The sequence below is a fragment of the Cyrtonyx montezumae genome, unplaced genomic scaffold (assembly GCF_038088225.1).
Source record: "Cyrtonyx montezumae isolate F1298 unplaced genomic scaffold, pur_monq_1.0 scaffold_8, whole genome shotgun sequence".
NCBI lineage: Eukaryota > Metazoa > Chordata > Aves > Galliformes > Odontophoridae > Cyrtonyx > Cyrtonyx montezumae.
The window spans coordinates 5,890,324-5,905,811 of NW_027072089.1; the positions used below are offsets into that span (position 1 = coordinate 5,890,324).

Below are 15,488 nucleotides of genomic sequence, written 5' to 3' on the forward strand. Positions count from 1 at the left end.
ACACTCACCTTTCAGGAGGTAGTAGACAGTGACAAGGTATCCCCTGATCTCTCCAGATCAAACAATCCCAGTTCCCTCAGATGATCCCCATAGCACTTGTGCTACAGACCCTTCACGGCTTTGTTACCAATGAATTCACATTTGCTTCCCAAAAACAAAATCACAAGCAAGAACATTTTATCTATGAATTGGAGCATGCTGTTTCTATGATTCACCATCCTGCTTCTCAGAACAACCTAGAAAACCAACCCTGAAATTTACTCTGATGAAAAAGCAGCAAATGTGCTGCACAGTTTCTGCTTACAATACAAAAATGTAAAAAATATTGAGCTGAAAATGCTACAACTGAATTAAAAGTTTAAATATTTTCCACAGGACAATTGAAATATGGCATCATGAGTTACTGTCCTGATTTATATCCTGATCTTAAGAATTTATTTTCAAAGTGAACAAGTAGAATTATAAGGCAGATGTTCTGAAAAGACATGAAACTGTTCTGTAAAATCTTAAACCTTCTTAATAGCTACTCTATTAAGCCAGCATCACATTACATTTAAAGAAAACTTCTGCCTGCAGCTGTCTTAATGACAGTGCCTGAAACTGATGTAAATCCAGAGAGTGGAGAGCAGCACAGAAATTTTTCATGGACAGAACCAATAGCAATGTGTAAGTATTCATCATTCATGTAGACTAAATACTAAGTTACAGTTACAGATCAAATGGTAATGAAACTAATGAAAGTGATCTTCGTCAAAAATTCACCAATTTTCAAAGAAAGCATGGCAGGAGAAAAAAATAAAAAACAGGCAAAATTTTCATTTTAGCAAGAAGGTCATTTGCAGTGATGAAAAAAATCAATAAGAAATCAAATTCCCAGCTCTCTCTCAATAAGAAAATCTACCCAAGGGGGAAAAAAAAAATAAGGCTGGTATCATCTACAATGTAAAGGTTTCTGTTTCCTTTCCTCATCGTTCTCAGAAATTAATACTCTCACCAGTACTTTATCACCAAATGTTGGTGGAGTGCCTACCTTTCAGATAAGAACTATCACATTGAGAAGAATACTGAGCTGGATTTGATGCAGAAAGCACATGAGGTAATATCAGCATAAAGCGATGAAGAATTTTTTAGGCAAATTGGAATGGTAAAAGGAAGCAACTGTCATTTTACCATGTAAAAATGACATCACCCCACTATATAAACAACAGGGAATTCTGGACTATCAGGACAAACATGGGCAGCGAGTACCATCTGACATCTGACTGATAACATTAAGAACATTTCAGCAAACAGGCACAGGCTCTAAATTCTTAGTTTGCAAATTTACATTTGTTTTCATTTAGGAGCCCATATTCAACCAGAAAAAGCAAGGTATTTCTAAAACGGGAGAGATATAGTGGTGGGTTCTGTTTCATACACAATAAAATAATAAAGTAAATTAGAGAATTTGCTAAATAATATAGGCAGCAGCAATTAAGTCAAGGCCCAAATAGATATATATATATATATTTTTCTGTATACAATGGCAGGAGCCAGAGTCAGTATCACAAAGACTCACACTTACATAATTACATCAAGTCACAGAGGTCAAAATTAAGATTATCAGCTTGAACTCTGAAATCAGTGAGAGAAATATTTTACATACACAATTGAGGTCCCTTCCAACCCAAGCCATTCTATGATTCTGAATTGATATTTTCCTTCTAACTTGTAATCTACTTAATCAAATTAATTTCAGATGTTCTTATTTACTTAGTTTTTGGAGTGAAGCATTCAGTTCCTGGAAAAGAATTTGTCATAACTTCATCCTCTAGGGATTACAGAAATACTCTTCTTGACTTTTCTGTTTCTGTTCCCTTTTGTGTATAATGTTGTGGTTTACACTGAAAACTCACTTGAGTTTTAAAGCAGTGTGTTTACTGAGTTGTGGCTTTTCAGAAGTACTTCAAGTAAATTCTGGTAAGGCTTTTGAAAAGGAAGTTCAGAACATAAAAACATCATTTCTTGCCTTTTTTTTAATATTTCACTGTTCTTTTACTTGCTAAGTAGGTCAAGCAAAAATAAATGTTTAAAAAAAAGATGTTTTAAAGATGCTAAATCCCACAGGTCGTTGCTTGTTTTATTTCTTTTTGTTTGTTTATCTTTACTGTTAGGATTTTCAGGATGGGCCAAAGAGACAATACAAAACCTTCTGGTTTTTGTCAGGAACTCAAGTATGTTTTTTGACTGCGGAAACGGTTGAATATTTTGGAGAATGGCTTGGGTTGGAAGAGATCTCAAAGATGTATTTTCTATCCCCACTGCCACAGGCAGGGTTGAATACCCAGATAAATCAGAACATGGTGTAATTCTTGCAAAGTGATATAAAAATTCCATTGGAACTGAATTCAGGTAAAATTTCAATCCTTTACAAAATCTTATGACTTCTGTGTTAGCCCTTTGCTTAATATTTTGCCCTTCATCCCAAGAAATGTTCACTTAAATATAAAGACTTGATGTTTTTCCATACGGTACACAAAGATTTTGCTCCCACTCCTGACCGATCTTTCCTTTTCAACAAGAAACAGTAAGTGAACAAATGAATGTTAATGAGAAGGAAGTCTGCTTTAAAAGCAGTCTGCCCTGCAAATCCAACATAGCTCCAAGAAATTCCTTCCACACTATGCTCTGTGTAATCCTCACTTTCAGTTTTTTGACACCTTCCAAACCATGTGTGATCTCAGTGAAGAGAATGTTAAACAGGTGAATGTCAGAACTTATCAGCTAGACTCCATATAGCCTCTTAACACCATATAGAGTGATATTAAGACACCTAGTAGGTACATGAAGACACCTAACTCAAGATTAGTGGTAAAAAAAGAAGGCATGAAAAACATTTATTGTAGTCTCAATCTGTTGGTATTAAAGAAGCATTTAGAAACAATCTTAGATACGTGGTTTAACTCTCAAATTGCACTATGTGGAGCCAGGAATTGGACTCATGACCTTCATAGGTCCCTTCCAACTTCGGATATTTTATGGTTCTATGACTGCATATAAACAGTTCTTTAGCAATTGACACATACTCTCCTACACTCATTGCTCTAAACTCATCACCATTACATCTGGCATTTTCCACAGAGGAAAAAATACTTGATGTTACAACCAACACTCAGCATCTGCAGAATTAAAGTTGAATGCTGAAGATTAAGCCTGAGAGCATTTGAATAAACTTTCTAAGAAGATGCACTAAAATAATAGGTTGATCAGCTGAATGGGCTCTCACCTGGAAACATTAAGGCTGTGCATTCATTCCTTTCACTAATGGATACATACACATTTAATAATCATCATTGGGCTGTGAAATGGAGTCCAGACTTTTGTTCTAAGCCATCCACCCAAACATCACTTGTAAACAAACCATCCCCACCTCCTCCTTCCCCTTAATCTTCCCACAGAGTCCTTAGAATTCCTTCCAAAATGGAAAAGAAGGAAACCACAGCTTGTGACACCGAGAATGCAAGGACAGCCAGCAGCACAGTGATGAGCACATGCTCCCCTGAGATAACTGTAGAAATGTGAATACTTGCAACAGGAATCTCAACTGAAGACTTTCCACTGCTTTCAGTGGAACCAAACTTATGTTAAGTGAGACTTATTAAGCGAGCATTAGTGTAGGATCTTGCTATCCAGAATGTTACTATGTCCTTTGAGTTCTTCTCATTTCTTACAGGGAACAGTATGAGCACAGCCCCACACTACTGTAGTGCATATGACTTGTCGTATGAGTACAGCCTTGTAAAACAGACTTAGCGTGATAATTAAAAGCTTAAGTCTGAATTCAGTATGAAGCACTGCTTTGTCCACCAGTAAAAACAACATATTTCTGGAAGTACCCACAAGTGTGTGCCTCAGAAACTATAAAATTCAGCAATTTCTAAGCTTTAGAATCTTCCACAATCAGATGATGACTGAACACAGATTATAAAATTTCAATTTTGAATGAAGTTTGTTATTTCAGTATCTATTACACATCAAAGCGTTCTATAAATTCTTTGAAGAAGGCTGCATCTTCAAATTAAAAAAAAATCATGTAACTGTAAGTTGTTCACAGCATTCTTTTTCAAGTTACAATTTATTAAACATCTAGAAAGGCTCCCTAGGTCTCTTAATGTTAGATGTTCCATCTTAACTGCTTTTCTTATTACAGAATGTTTCAAGGAGATTGCATTCCACTTGAAACACTAACTGCTAAACATTGTAAATGTGGCATTAGGAAAGTCTGCCATAAAGTAACCCTTGTCTGAACACAAGAAAGCTTCAATTAACTGCCGGAAACAGGACTACAGCTATGCCACCACTCCCATACACAAGGCAGAGCATTTAAACTGTTTTCCAAAGTAGAGCTCAAGCAAGTTTCGTCCATAACCTGCTAGATTGTAAAGTCATTTTTTGGTTCCACAAACAATGCGCTTTAAATCATGTTTAAAGTTCAGTATTTAATGCCTAAAAACAAATTATCAGCACAGGTAAATCTTACATTTCATTTAACACATTTAAGCACTCAGAAAAAGAACTTGACATAGCATCATAACAAATATATTCAAACAGTAGAGAACTGAAATACTTGGAGAATATTTGCAAAACATTTTTGTGAAACAAGAACAGCAGGAAAAAAATCTGACCTTGAACAGCTTCAGCCACACTGCTGCATTACTCATTTGGAAAGAAGTCTCAAAGTTTTAAAGCTGGTGGGATAATAACAACAAAAAGTGCAGAGCAGAAATTGTTACTGGACAGTACTTGGGATTGAACAGTTAAGTTCTTATCCTATGTTTGTCTGAATATTAAGGAATTAACACTAGAAAAAAACCAACAACGTAGTACTGTTACTTATTTCCTACTTATTGGAAATTATGGAAAAGATTAAAATCTCCAGGGAGTAAAAAGCAATTTATATTCCTTATCTTCACAGAATAAATAGCCAGCTTAGAAATACACAACAAATATTTTGACTTATCCATTACACACGTTTGGTTCTGTAAATACAGCAACTCACAATTAAGAGAACAGCATCCCTAAGTCTATCTGCAAGTGCTTCAATAAAGCTAGCCAACATCTAGAATTTATACTCTTATCCAAGTATTATAAATATAATCCTGGACATGGTTCTACCTCATACTAGGCTTTCTCCTGACCCAGGCATATGAGGATTTAGAAACAGGATGTTTCCGAGGAAGTTTATCATGCCAGAGCAGAGAGATTAGAACAGCCATTATAAAGTTGGTTGGCTGCAGAGCCCTGAATTTCTCCTATCGCACAAACTGATGCTACAGCTATTAAAAAGACAATGTTAACAGAAGACGATAAGGAGCTGTGTTTCAGTAGCTTCCAAAACTTAATCATGTTACTAGCAATACGGTGAAGTCCAAGACGAATGGGTCTTGGGGTTGAATGTGATATCTGAGTGAGACTTGCAAAAATGGAAAAAAACTATACTGAATTGGAAAAATGTGCAGGTATTGCTGCTATTCCAGCACTTGTGTGACATCAGCAGATAAGGCCACATCCAGCACCCAAGAGTGTTGCAGGCCTCTGGGAAAGCGGACTGAGGGATGAAGGTGGTCTACCTCTGTGTAGAGCCTTCTGGAACAGTTGAATTCTGTGCTCCAAACATGGGACAGATAACCTATTCCTGTTGATTTTGAGCCCATGTTAAATACCATCTCTGTCAAAATCAAAGAGTTTTTGCTGCTGGCATCACTTCCATAGTGTAAAATACTACCTCTGAAGTTAACCCTTCCTATTTTTCAGACTACTGTAGGTATTTTCAATTTTGATTTTATTTATTTTTACAAATAGTTTCTTAAATAATACAAGACTGGAGAGAATTTAGGATAGACAGGAGGCAGAAATGAGTAAATTACTGTTAGATGTTAAAGGTTCACTGGTCTTATGTGTTAAGGACTATGAAATAAGTCAGTAAAGAGAGCGATAAAGAGGAAACTGTTTATGTGATTCAATGATGGCCTCATTTTCTGTCACACCATGTACATAACAGTATGGCAGAGAAAAGGGCAAAGATTTTATGCACTGAAAGCTCTGCATCATCTTAGATTACGGAATTACAGAATCAATGTTTGAATATAGCTTGCTTCCTTCCAAACTTGCATAGTTTCACACTGTTTTAAAGAGTACAAAGTAGAGATCTGATAGCCTATAGAAACAAAAACCTTCAAAAATCTTTGCAGATATTCCAGTCCAAAAGGGAAATGTTTCAAAGGTCGCTCTGTAAATTCCACAGATATCCCAGTCTGTGGGATTCAGGAACTGCATGCCACAGATGCTGCTTAAATAGCTTCTTATTGATACTCACAAACTCTTGTCCTCTCAGCAAACTGTGACACCTTACCCAGCTTGGATTTGCAAGATTTGCAAAACAGCACTTAATACTTATCAGCAATTAGTAAGCAACGATTGAAATAAGACTCTTATCTTGTTACCTCACTCACTAAAATATTGATTCTAGAATATATAGTTATGGCCCTTTGATTATATGCTAAAATTGGAAAGGTGGATAAAGTATCATGCTTTGAACACATACTATGCTTTGACACAATATACAGCACTCTAATGGTTCACATTTTCATAAGACTTTTCTAAAAAAGCTCGATTTTAACAAAGGAGATGCAAAATATGATGATTTTAAAATGAATCTGCTTGCACTGCTTCATCAGTTACAGCATAATACATTTACCCTTCCTCAGATATTTGGAAAATAAGTGATCTAGTTTTAATGAATGCTCTTTTTTTTTAGCAGTTATATGAGATAGCACTGTTTTTATTTATATTTCCTAGTCACTCTCTCAAAGGAAACATACATCAGGATACCAATTCCAAGGCTGTTACTTACATGTCATACACATGCTACAAATGGGTATTTAAAATAAGAAATAAATCAGGTTTACTAACTACCAAACCACTACCCAGTCCACCACATATGCTCTGGAAATAGGCAGAATTGATACAAAAGGACTATCATGACTAACTGATTTCAAAGTCTCATGAAATAACCACCTACTTGCATTACCCACCTTGAACAGTCAGGTATAACCTATCCAAATGTCCCTTGGCAAAGTACAAGTTTCCATAATAATAAACAACACTAGTTTATCCTTCATTGTTCAGGCACGTGAAAAAACATTCATGCTAGCAATATTGAACTTGACCTCCTCAAAGCAATGGTACATAGAATCTCACATTTCTGGCTGACAGACAACAGTTAAGATTTTACACGACGCTTCTGTGGTAAGATAGAAGGTAGGCAGAAGTAAGGTCTTCATAAAATGGAGAAGACATATGAAAGGAAAGAAACATTGTCTAGAACTTGTAAACTGTTTTAGTAAGCTTGAATACAGAGATACAGAGTCTGGACAACAGACTGCACTGTAAAAAGGGCACACAGAGTTTCAAGAATATGTAACATCAAAAGTATTGTCCTTGAAAATGTTTTCTATAAGACAACCCATTTTTGTTACTATAGTTTTGATTTAATAACCTCTTTTCTTCATCCTGCTTTTCTGTAAGTTCAGTACAAATTAGATTTACACTTGCAGTTTACAGCTAATTTTCAATCACATACAAAGTCTTCCGCTATGTTTAATTTTTACTGCAATGAAATCGAGGCAAACCTGTAAAGGCCAACTGAGGTGCACTGGGTGATTACTAAAGTTCTTTGGACCAATTCTGAAGCATTCATAAAACTATTTTAATTATCTAATCTCTGAGCAATTACTATGGCTATAAATATGGCTCTGGGCTAAGGAATAGAACATTACTCTAAGTTCAGAATTAAACATCTACTAAGAACGTGAGTTTTCAGACTTCTTAAAGCACAAACCTAATACATTCCAGAACTACATAAATATTTTGGTGGATGCATTGTAAATGCCTATATGATAGTACATAAAACCTGAAGTCTTAGCAATATGAAACAGTTCAAGCCTAAGAGGGTGATAAGATTATCACATTCCCCATAGATTCTGGGTGTAAGACTTCCTTATGTACTAACTGAAGAGGTTCTGTTGGATTCTCAAGCAGTAGTTAGGCCCATCTCTTCAAAAATCCAAACACCTCAAGTTAATGGCTCTGAAAACAGCTCAACTTACATATTCACCGTACGTCTCCTGTGCTGGAGGTGGTGGAAGAGGCCGGTAGCCTGCAGGTGGAGGTACTCCTCTTGCTCTGGGTGCTAGAAGTCCACGACTACGACTGACTGGTCCTCTACTTGGAGGCACCCCTCTGGGTGCTGGTGCTCCTCGTGGTACTCCTGCAGGTGGTGGAGGCACTCCTCCACGGCCCCTGTGAATACATGGATTACTTACACAAATACCCTCCTTGGTATCCCTCTCAGTAGCTCCCTCCCACAACAGCATGACAACTGGGCTTTGCTACAGACAAAAACTACGAAAGAGCCATTTTAGTTTGATATTTTTCTGTACACTTTAACTCAATTAAATGCATTATGCATTAAATGCTGGAAGATTAAAAACTAGACATATGATTCAGTGATTAACTCAGTAGCTCGAGCCATTCTTATTGCTGATCACATACAAAGAAACAACTCAGTTTGCTGAAATCAATTATCTTCACTAAAATTTAGAGCATGTGAAATCACAAACAGAATATCAAGATAATCTGAATCTGTCAAGCTATTTCATACTCAGATCCTGCACAGAGGAATCAGTCCCATCCCCCTTCTCATCCTGAGCAAGCTCCGAAACGCAATGTGAAGATCACATTGCATGCAAAAGTTTGAATGGGACAGAATAAACTTTTTCTTCTGGTTCTAAAGAGGTGATTTTCCAGGTGTTGCAGGAAACTTTCAGACTTGTAATAAACGTGAAAAGTGTTTAACTGGACATAACCTATAGATGTAGTCAAGGACAAGAAATAATAGCATATACATATACTTTTAAAAAAATTCTGAAAGAGTAATAGAAGTTAGCTTGCAGCCCATTAATTTCAACAATTCAATATTTGAATTATTTCTATATTTCCATACTGAAGTAAATAATCAGTGATGTAAACAGGGACACTTTGCAGAAGTATTTGACCCATTTACAGGTAGAGATCCCTCCTGCCTTCCTATAGTAAAGGCAGACCCCTAGAAGCACAACTTGCAAGGTTTGCATTAATTATCCACTTTTCAACAGGATGCCTAAAATATTGCTAATAGACATCTCCTTTATAAAGGAGTCAATTTTCCCCCATTTACTATAATTGAGTTTAAATGACTGCTCTGTATTCATATAGTCTTAAGACACCATTATTGTCTAATGTAACAATTACACAGAAGAAAATGAACAAAAATTCTTCACTACTTTCTCCACACATCAAACCATTACCTAATTTCTAGAGCAGTAATTGGATAAAAATATTCTGCCCTGATTCAGTAGCTATTTCCAACTTAACCAATATTGTAGAATAAGATTGAGATCTAGTTTTGAGATTTCTTATTCAATTCAATTAAATTACATAAATAAAAATCATTGGAAGTAGATCTGTAAGGTCCCTTCCAACCCAAACCATACTAGGTTTGTTTGCTTTGTTGTAGTTGTTTTTATTTGTGTTTTTGATAAATTTATCAGAAAAAAATAGAATATTTTAACACAAAATTCATATTTTAAAAACTACAAATGGTGAAAGAATGCAGAAATGTAAACACTTGCTAAAATCAGCATCTAATTGCTTTTAATTACTGATCAAGTCACAGAGAGTAAATGATTTAAAACTGTGCTTATTACTTGTTTTTGGCTAATCTGTAGAATGCCTCCTCAGGACAGGGTACCAGCTGCTTATTTGACTTCAATGAAGTGGGGACAGGGGTGAGCAGTGATGTTCCCAGACACAGCCTGCTGAAGTAATATAAAGAAATAGCAAATGTGACACTTTCCATTTGAAGCCAAAGAAAGGGAAATGAGTCTACTGGCATAGACAAAAGTCAATACCAAGTTAAAAAAAAATCAGTCAAAAAACCCAAGACAACATTCTTCATTGCATCCTTTAGGTTGGGTACAAGTGAAAGAAGGAAGAAATTGGATATGCTGAGAAACATGGAAAAACATTGAAGGAAGAAAAAAGTACAATTTTTAGAGCCTGCACAGGTTTATTCTTGGATAGGTATTGTAAGACCAGATACATGATTAAAAGATATCCTCTGCATTTCAAAAAAGTCAACGGGATTTGTGCAGTGTGGGTGGGAAATCATACTTATCTCACATTAGATATTCATACATAGCTTTTTGGGTTCTTGAGAGGTGTCTGAACAATCTGAGAAGTATAGTACTGATGTATACCACTTGAATGTCAACTGCACCACTCTGGGAAAGACTATAAAAAGGTGCAGAGATGGGAAACCCAATAACTGGAGAGTTCAATTACAACCATGCAGAATGAGCCAACGTCCTACCAGGGTATGACACGAAGAGCTAACTTCAGGAAACTAAAGATGATATCAGGAACTAATGTTTGACTGACAGGAGCAATAACAGAAACTCATATATAATAGAGTATTAACACTTCAACATTTCCTTACAGGAAAGAACACGAGTTCTGTTATTGCTTAATTTGAAAAAAATGAAAGTATATAAATTATGTTTGAAAAGACTAAAAATATGTAAGAGCAGCATGGGAAGCAATTCCAGAACATCCCATGTTAAGTCACACCAAATACACGATTGTCATAAAAATAGATTTTGAGAGGGCGAAAGGAGTTCAGTAAGGCTAGCAGTGCAAAGGAAGGAGAGATATTTAAACCGATGTCACTTGAATAGCTGAAACTAATCCTTGAAATTGAAGGACAAAGACCAATAAATAAGTTCAAAATACTGAAAAGCATGTCAGGGTAAGGCATTTTTGAAAAGCCTAAAACAGCTACAAATCTTTCAAACACTCTGGAATCAGGAGAGCTACCAGGAGTGTGAAAACATCAGTAAAGTATGTGGAGATATTTGTCTGTAACATCCATTAAGTTTTTCACAATACAACCAAGAAAGAATGCATTAGGTTCTAACACTAGAGACTTTTCTTATTGGGAAGGCATTGGATGCAGCAACCAACTGTCTTAGAAACAAGTTACAGAACATGTAAAGCAAGTACAGTATTGTACTGTCTTTGTACACAGCATAAAATGAGTTCAGATCCTTAGCTCCTTAACCTGGAGCTGAATGTCAAACTGAATGTGAAGAAAAACTGCAACCAAAATTCAAACCAGAAAACTAAGGAGGTACAATACTGTGTGTGTATGTGTATGAGTCATAGCTGTACATCTCCTAATATCACATCTCCAAAGGTTTTGAGTTATTCCTATCCATGAAGCATTTGTATTTAATAGACCCAGTGTTCAATGACCTAGTGCAAAAAAACAAGCTATATTTTAGAAAATATAGATAGAGAATAAGTAGAACTGTAACACTACTATGTTTATTTACCATTCTGTTTTCTCATTTGGAAAGGACAGTACAGAGCAACTTAAATAAAGGAAACAATTAAGGGACTTGAGAGTACAAATGGTACCTGGGAACAACATGACAGAATCTAATGGAAACCGACAATGGAATGGAAGTTATATAAAGAAATATTTACCCATCATTCTCAAGGTAAGAACGAGGGGACAGCGATTAAGAAGGATTGTTCATTAAACCAGATTGCCTTAAGGTTTAAATTGCTATGACCGCTCCTACAAATTGTGTTTAAATCCTCTAAAAATCCGCTAAAATTCAAGGAATGCATGAGGTTGGTAGAAACCTCTGGGTCCATCTGATCCACCCTCTGCTCAAGCGGGGACACACAGAGCAGGGGACTTAGGATCAAGTCAAGGCAGCTTCTCAAGATCTCCAAAAAGGAGACCCCAAAGCCTCTGGGCCATGTGTGCTGGTGTTCAGCCACAAACAGTGAAAAGATTTCCCTGACTTTCAGGGGGAAGACTCTGAAATAAAACAGTTATTGTCTGTGATTCCTCAGATTTAGGATACTGCTAACATGCAAGTACATGAACACTACGAGAGGCAAAAGTTTGCCTATTTTGCCAAATTTATGAGAAAAAACTACTCCTGAATCTCACATTACTATGCTGACCAGAATCCCCTGTGTTTCTCTGGATGAAGAAAATTCTACTCCGTAAGTACATATATATACACGCATATATAAACTGAACTATCTACTAAACAGTCTGCAACAATTAAAAATAGTACTTCAGCACACACCAAAACTTAGCCTGTAGCCAGGTGCTATGAACATGACTTCCAGTCATATTTTAAAGAAAAAGTGATGGTCTATGCATTAGAGCATGCAAAGTCACGTAATCAAAGAAATACTGCCCCAAAACATCACTACAGTCAAAAACTTTAATGTTCCACTTTTATTACCAGCTTGGTTTAGACTTTCCAGACTGTACTAGTCAGGCAGCGGTGAATCCAGTGAAAAAAAAATGGTAGATTTAAAGAGGATGTAAATTTAGGTGTTCAAAGTAAAAACTGATTTTATTCCTTGAGCTTGGTAAATTAACTTGGAAATTCTGCAGTGAAAAAAAGTCTTTAAGTTCTATTCCCAGGGCCTAAACCAAGCAGAGCATCACACATGTATAAATTCGTTACACTAATCTGTACTCCAGAATAGAGTGTGAAAGTAACATAATCTGCTCATTATGTCATTAAAAATATTTGGTTGGAATCTGAATAATAACCCATAATACCTTTCTAAAAATCGTTAATATTAGCAACTTAGAGCAAGAAAAGAATTACAAGTAAAAAATAATTTCTACCTGCAATTTTCTTAATCTGCTGTTATGAATGTATAGAAGAATGAAAGAATAGGCCTTTCAGAAAATCATTCCAGTATGCTACAGCACTGTTTTTACAGATAGTATAGTAATTATATAACTTTACGAAAATCACAAAGTGCACCTCACTGTGTTCAGATAAAAATAACTTGACCACTGAATTTGTAATTTATTCTCTTTTACTTTTTGACTCAAGAATTTGACATGTGGAAAAGCACTCTAACAAAACTCATGCTATTCAGAGCCAAGTTATACTGCTATTAGACTTGAGATGTGAACATTTAGAAGTAATTCGCAGGTAGTAGTATAATTTTTGACTGCCAATGAAGTAACATTTTACCAGCTCATGCAACTATAGACTCACACAACTATTAAAACACTTCTCTTTTGTCTTCATAAGTAATAATTTTTATAATCACTACTACTTTACAGTAGTCTTATATAATTTCTATGATTTATTTACAAAAAACTAATTATTGCCCTTGACCATAACAGACATAGCTTCTATATAGCATGCCCTACCAGTTTCCCCCGGCAACAGCCCTGCAGTCTCATCTTTTCACTTAACATTTTTTTTTCCTCTAATTACATATTGGGTGCCATTACAAGCTTCTCCTTTCTTTCAAAGACTGTATGAGTTAGTAACTCTGATTATAAAATCACAGCTCAAGTTTGTAACTTTTTGTATAAATTAAATTAGTACCTGCTATATGAAGCTCCTTTTCAGTATCTGCTCAAAAGTGGAAGTATATACAAGAATGGATCCAATATGAAAATCCTTGTGAAATTTAAGACCAGTATCTTCAAACGTTATTAGTCAGAGAGTAAATGCTTGGAATTCTTTAATTTTAACATTCAGAATTCTATGCATCTCCAATATCTCAAATATAAGTCAGTGCAGCATTATTTTGTTAAAAGACACTGAAATATTTCCTGATTTGAGCATAAGCAGCTACAGTCAATGCTCCTCAAATGGGTAATTTTGTCTAGGTTTTACAGTTGACATCTGAAAAGTATGAGTTCCAAGAGTCCCATTATATTATTTTTAAGTGTAAGCACCAAATTACTGAACACTTCAGTACCCAGCTCCCCACCACAAAGAGCCAGGCTTCCTGCCTTTTCATCTTTACACCATTTTTCTGGCTGAGGGTAGAAAAGCTTTGCAAAGGCATCTGGATAGATTAGGTAGATGGGCTGAGTACAATTGCATGACATTCAACAGGGCTAAGTGTCAGGTGCTGACCTAGATCACAACAATCCCATGCAGCAGTATAGGCTTTGTAGTCACCAAATAAAAAATCAAGGCAAGAAAACCTGGAACTATCCAGAAAATGTGAAACACAAAGCATTAGGAAATGACTTACCATATTCAGGAATACCTGTGCACAAGCTAGAATTTTATATGAAAGGACAAGACATTAATTTCTACAAAGAGAAATTTGTGTATGGTGCTAAACATACATGTAACAAATTGTCATAAAAGAAGGCACTTGAGAAGATACATAATCTCCAGTTTCAAGATGTCTGATAAGAAGTAAAAACAGCAAAAATTAGTATTCAAGTGAAACTATTCATGAAAAAGGTATTGGAAAAGTCTTAATAAATTGGGAACTTTAACACAGTTATCATGTCCTCAATTAGGATATTGTAAAGTATTAAGACTGATGTAAAAATATTCTGCAGATTATGAAGAGAGGTTAGAACTGAATTTTTAAACTTAATTTTAGAAGTTTTCTCAGGCTGTCTACTACTTTGAAGATATGCAAGTAAAATTTCTTATCCTGAAAGCTTTGCTTCAGCCTCTCTTGGAGGTCTCACACATGCTTTTTACTCAAACTGTCTCATCATCGAAAGGCAAAGCCTTTAACAAAGTCTTAGTTCAGTGAAAATATTACTAACTGAAGTCAATTTGTGCTAAAAGGGATCACAGCATTACACAACTGAGTTTGAGATCTAGAACTCAGTGGCTATAGAACCATTTCTACTGAGATATTGTAAGTCTCACTCAAGTGATATTTTCTGCTAAACCAAAGCTTCAATTTCTGAGGGGAAAAACAGGAACGAAAGTTTAAGACAAGTCTTAAACAAAAGAACAAAAAAAAACAACAACAATCTTTCAGTTTTGTTTAGATCATATAAAAAATGGAGAAGACATACATTTTTAGCTGCCATCTCCAAATCGTATGCTAATAAAATTTCCATTCACCCTAAAGCCACTTCAAGAGCATGCCAATTCAATGAATTACAAAGAATGAAGAGCTAGATAGCAGTGTGTATGTCATGCATAAAAAAGGAGTTTTGAAAAAATAATTTACTGAAATCCAGAAGATGGAAGTAGCGTAACTTTTTATTGTACTGAAATTCTCAGATAATTATGTACTAGGTACTTCACAGTGGAAATTATGAGGAACATCAGTGAGAAAGATGGACGATCAGAATAAACTACTCATATTCTGTATGACAGAAACAGTAGCTTAACACTACGTTAGGAATAGGAAAACATTCAAGAGAACTGCATTTGTCTGTACTGAGCCCTCAGTATTTGAAAAAGAGTTCTGGTAGAGCTCTATAGAAAAGATGAAAACAAAGACTTTTAATTGAAGTAAATCATAAAACTGAAATCATCAGATTCATATAAGATCTGATTTGCAATACTTTTTTTATGGCT

The 15,488-nt window shown here is 35.5% G+C and overlaps 1 protein-coding gene across 3 annotated transcripts in view; it reads right to left on the reverse strand.

Annotated features, from left to right (window-relative positions):
- KHDRBS3 (KH RNA binding domain containing, signal transduction associated 3) overlaps positions 1-15,488 on the reverse strand; it is an 81,095-nt gene that overhangs the window by 22,772 nt on the left and 42,835 nt on the right. For 2 of the 3 annotated variants that reach the window (XR_010623165.1, XM_065752567.1), the window contains exons 6-7: positions 9,786-9,896; positions 8,148-8,340 (exon numbers count right to left, since the gene is read on the reverse strand). Coding sequence is in view for 2 of the 3 variants with exons in the window: in XM_065752567.1 (XP_065608639.1) it covers positions 8,148-8,340; positions 9,786-9,896 (304 nt within the window). In the remaining variant the exon portion in view is untranslated. The remainder of the gene's footprint in view (positions 1-8,147; positions 8,341-9,785; positions 9,897-15,488) is intronic. The other variant, XM_065752568.1, reaches the window with a different exon arrangement.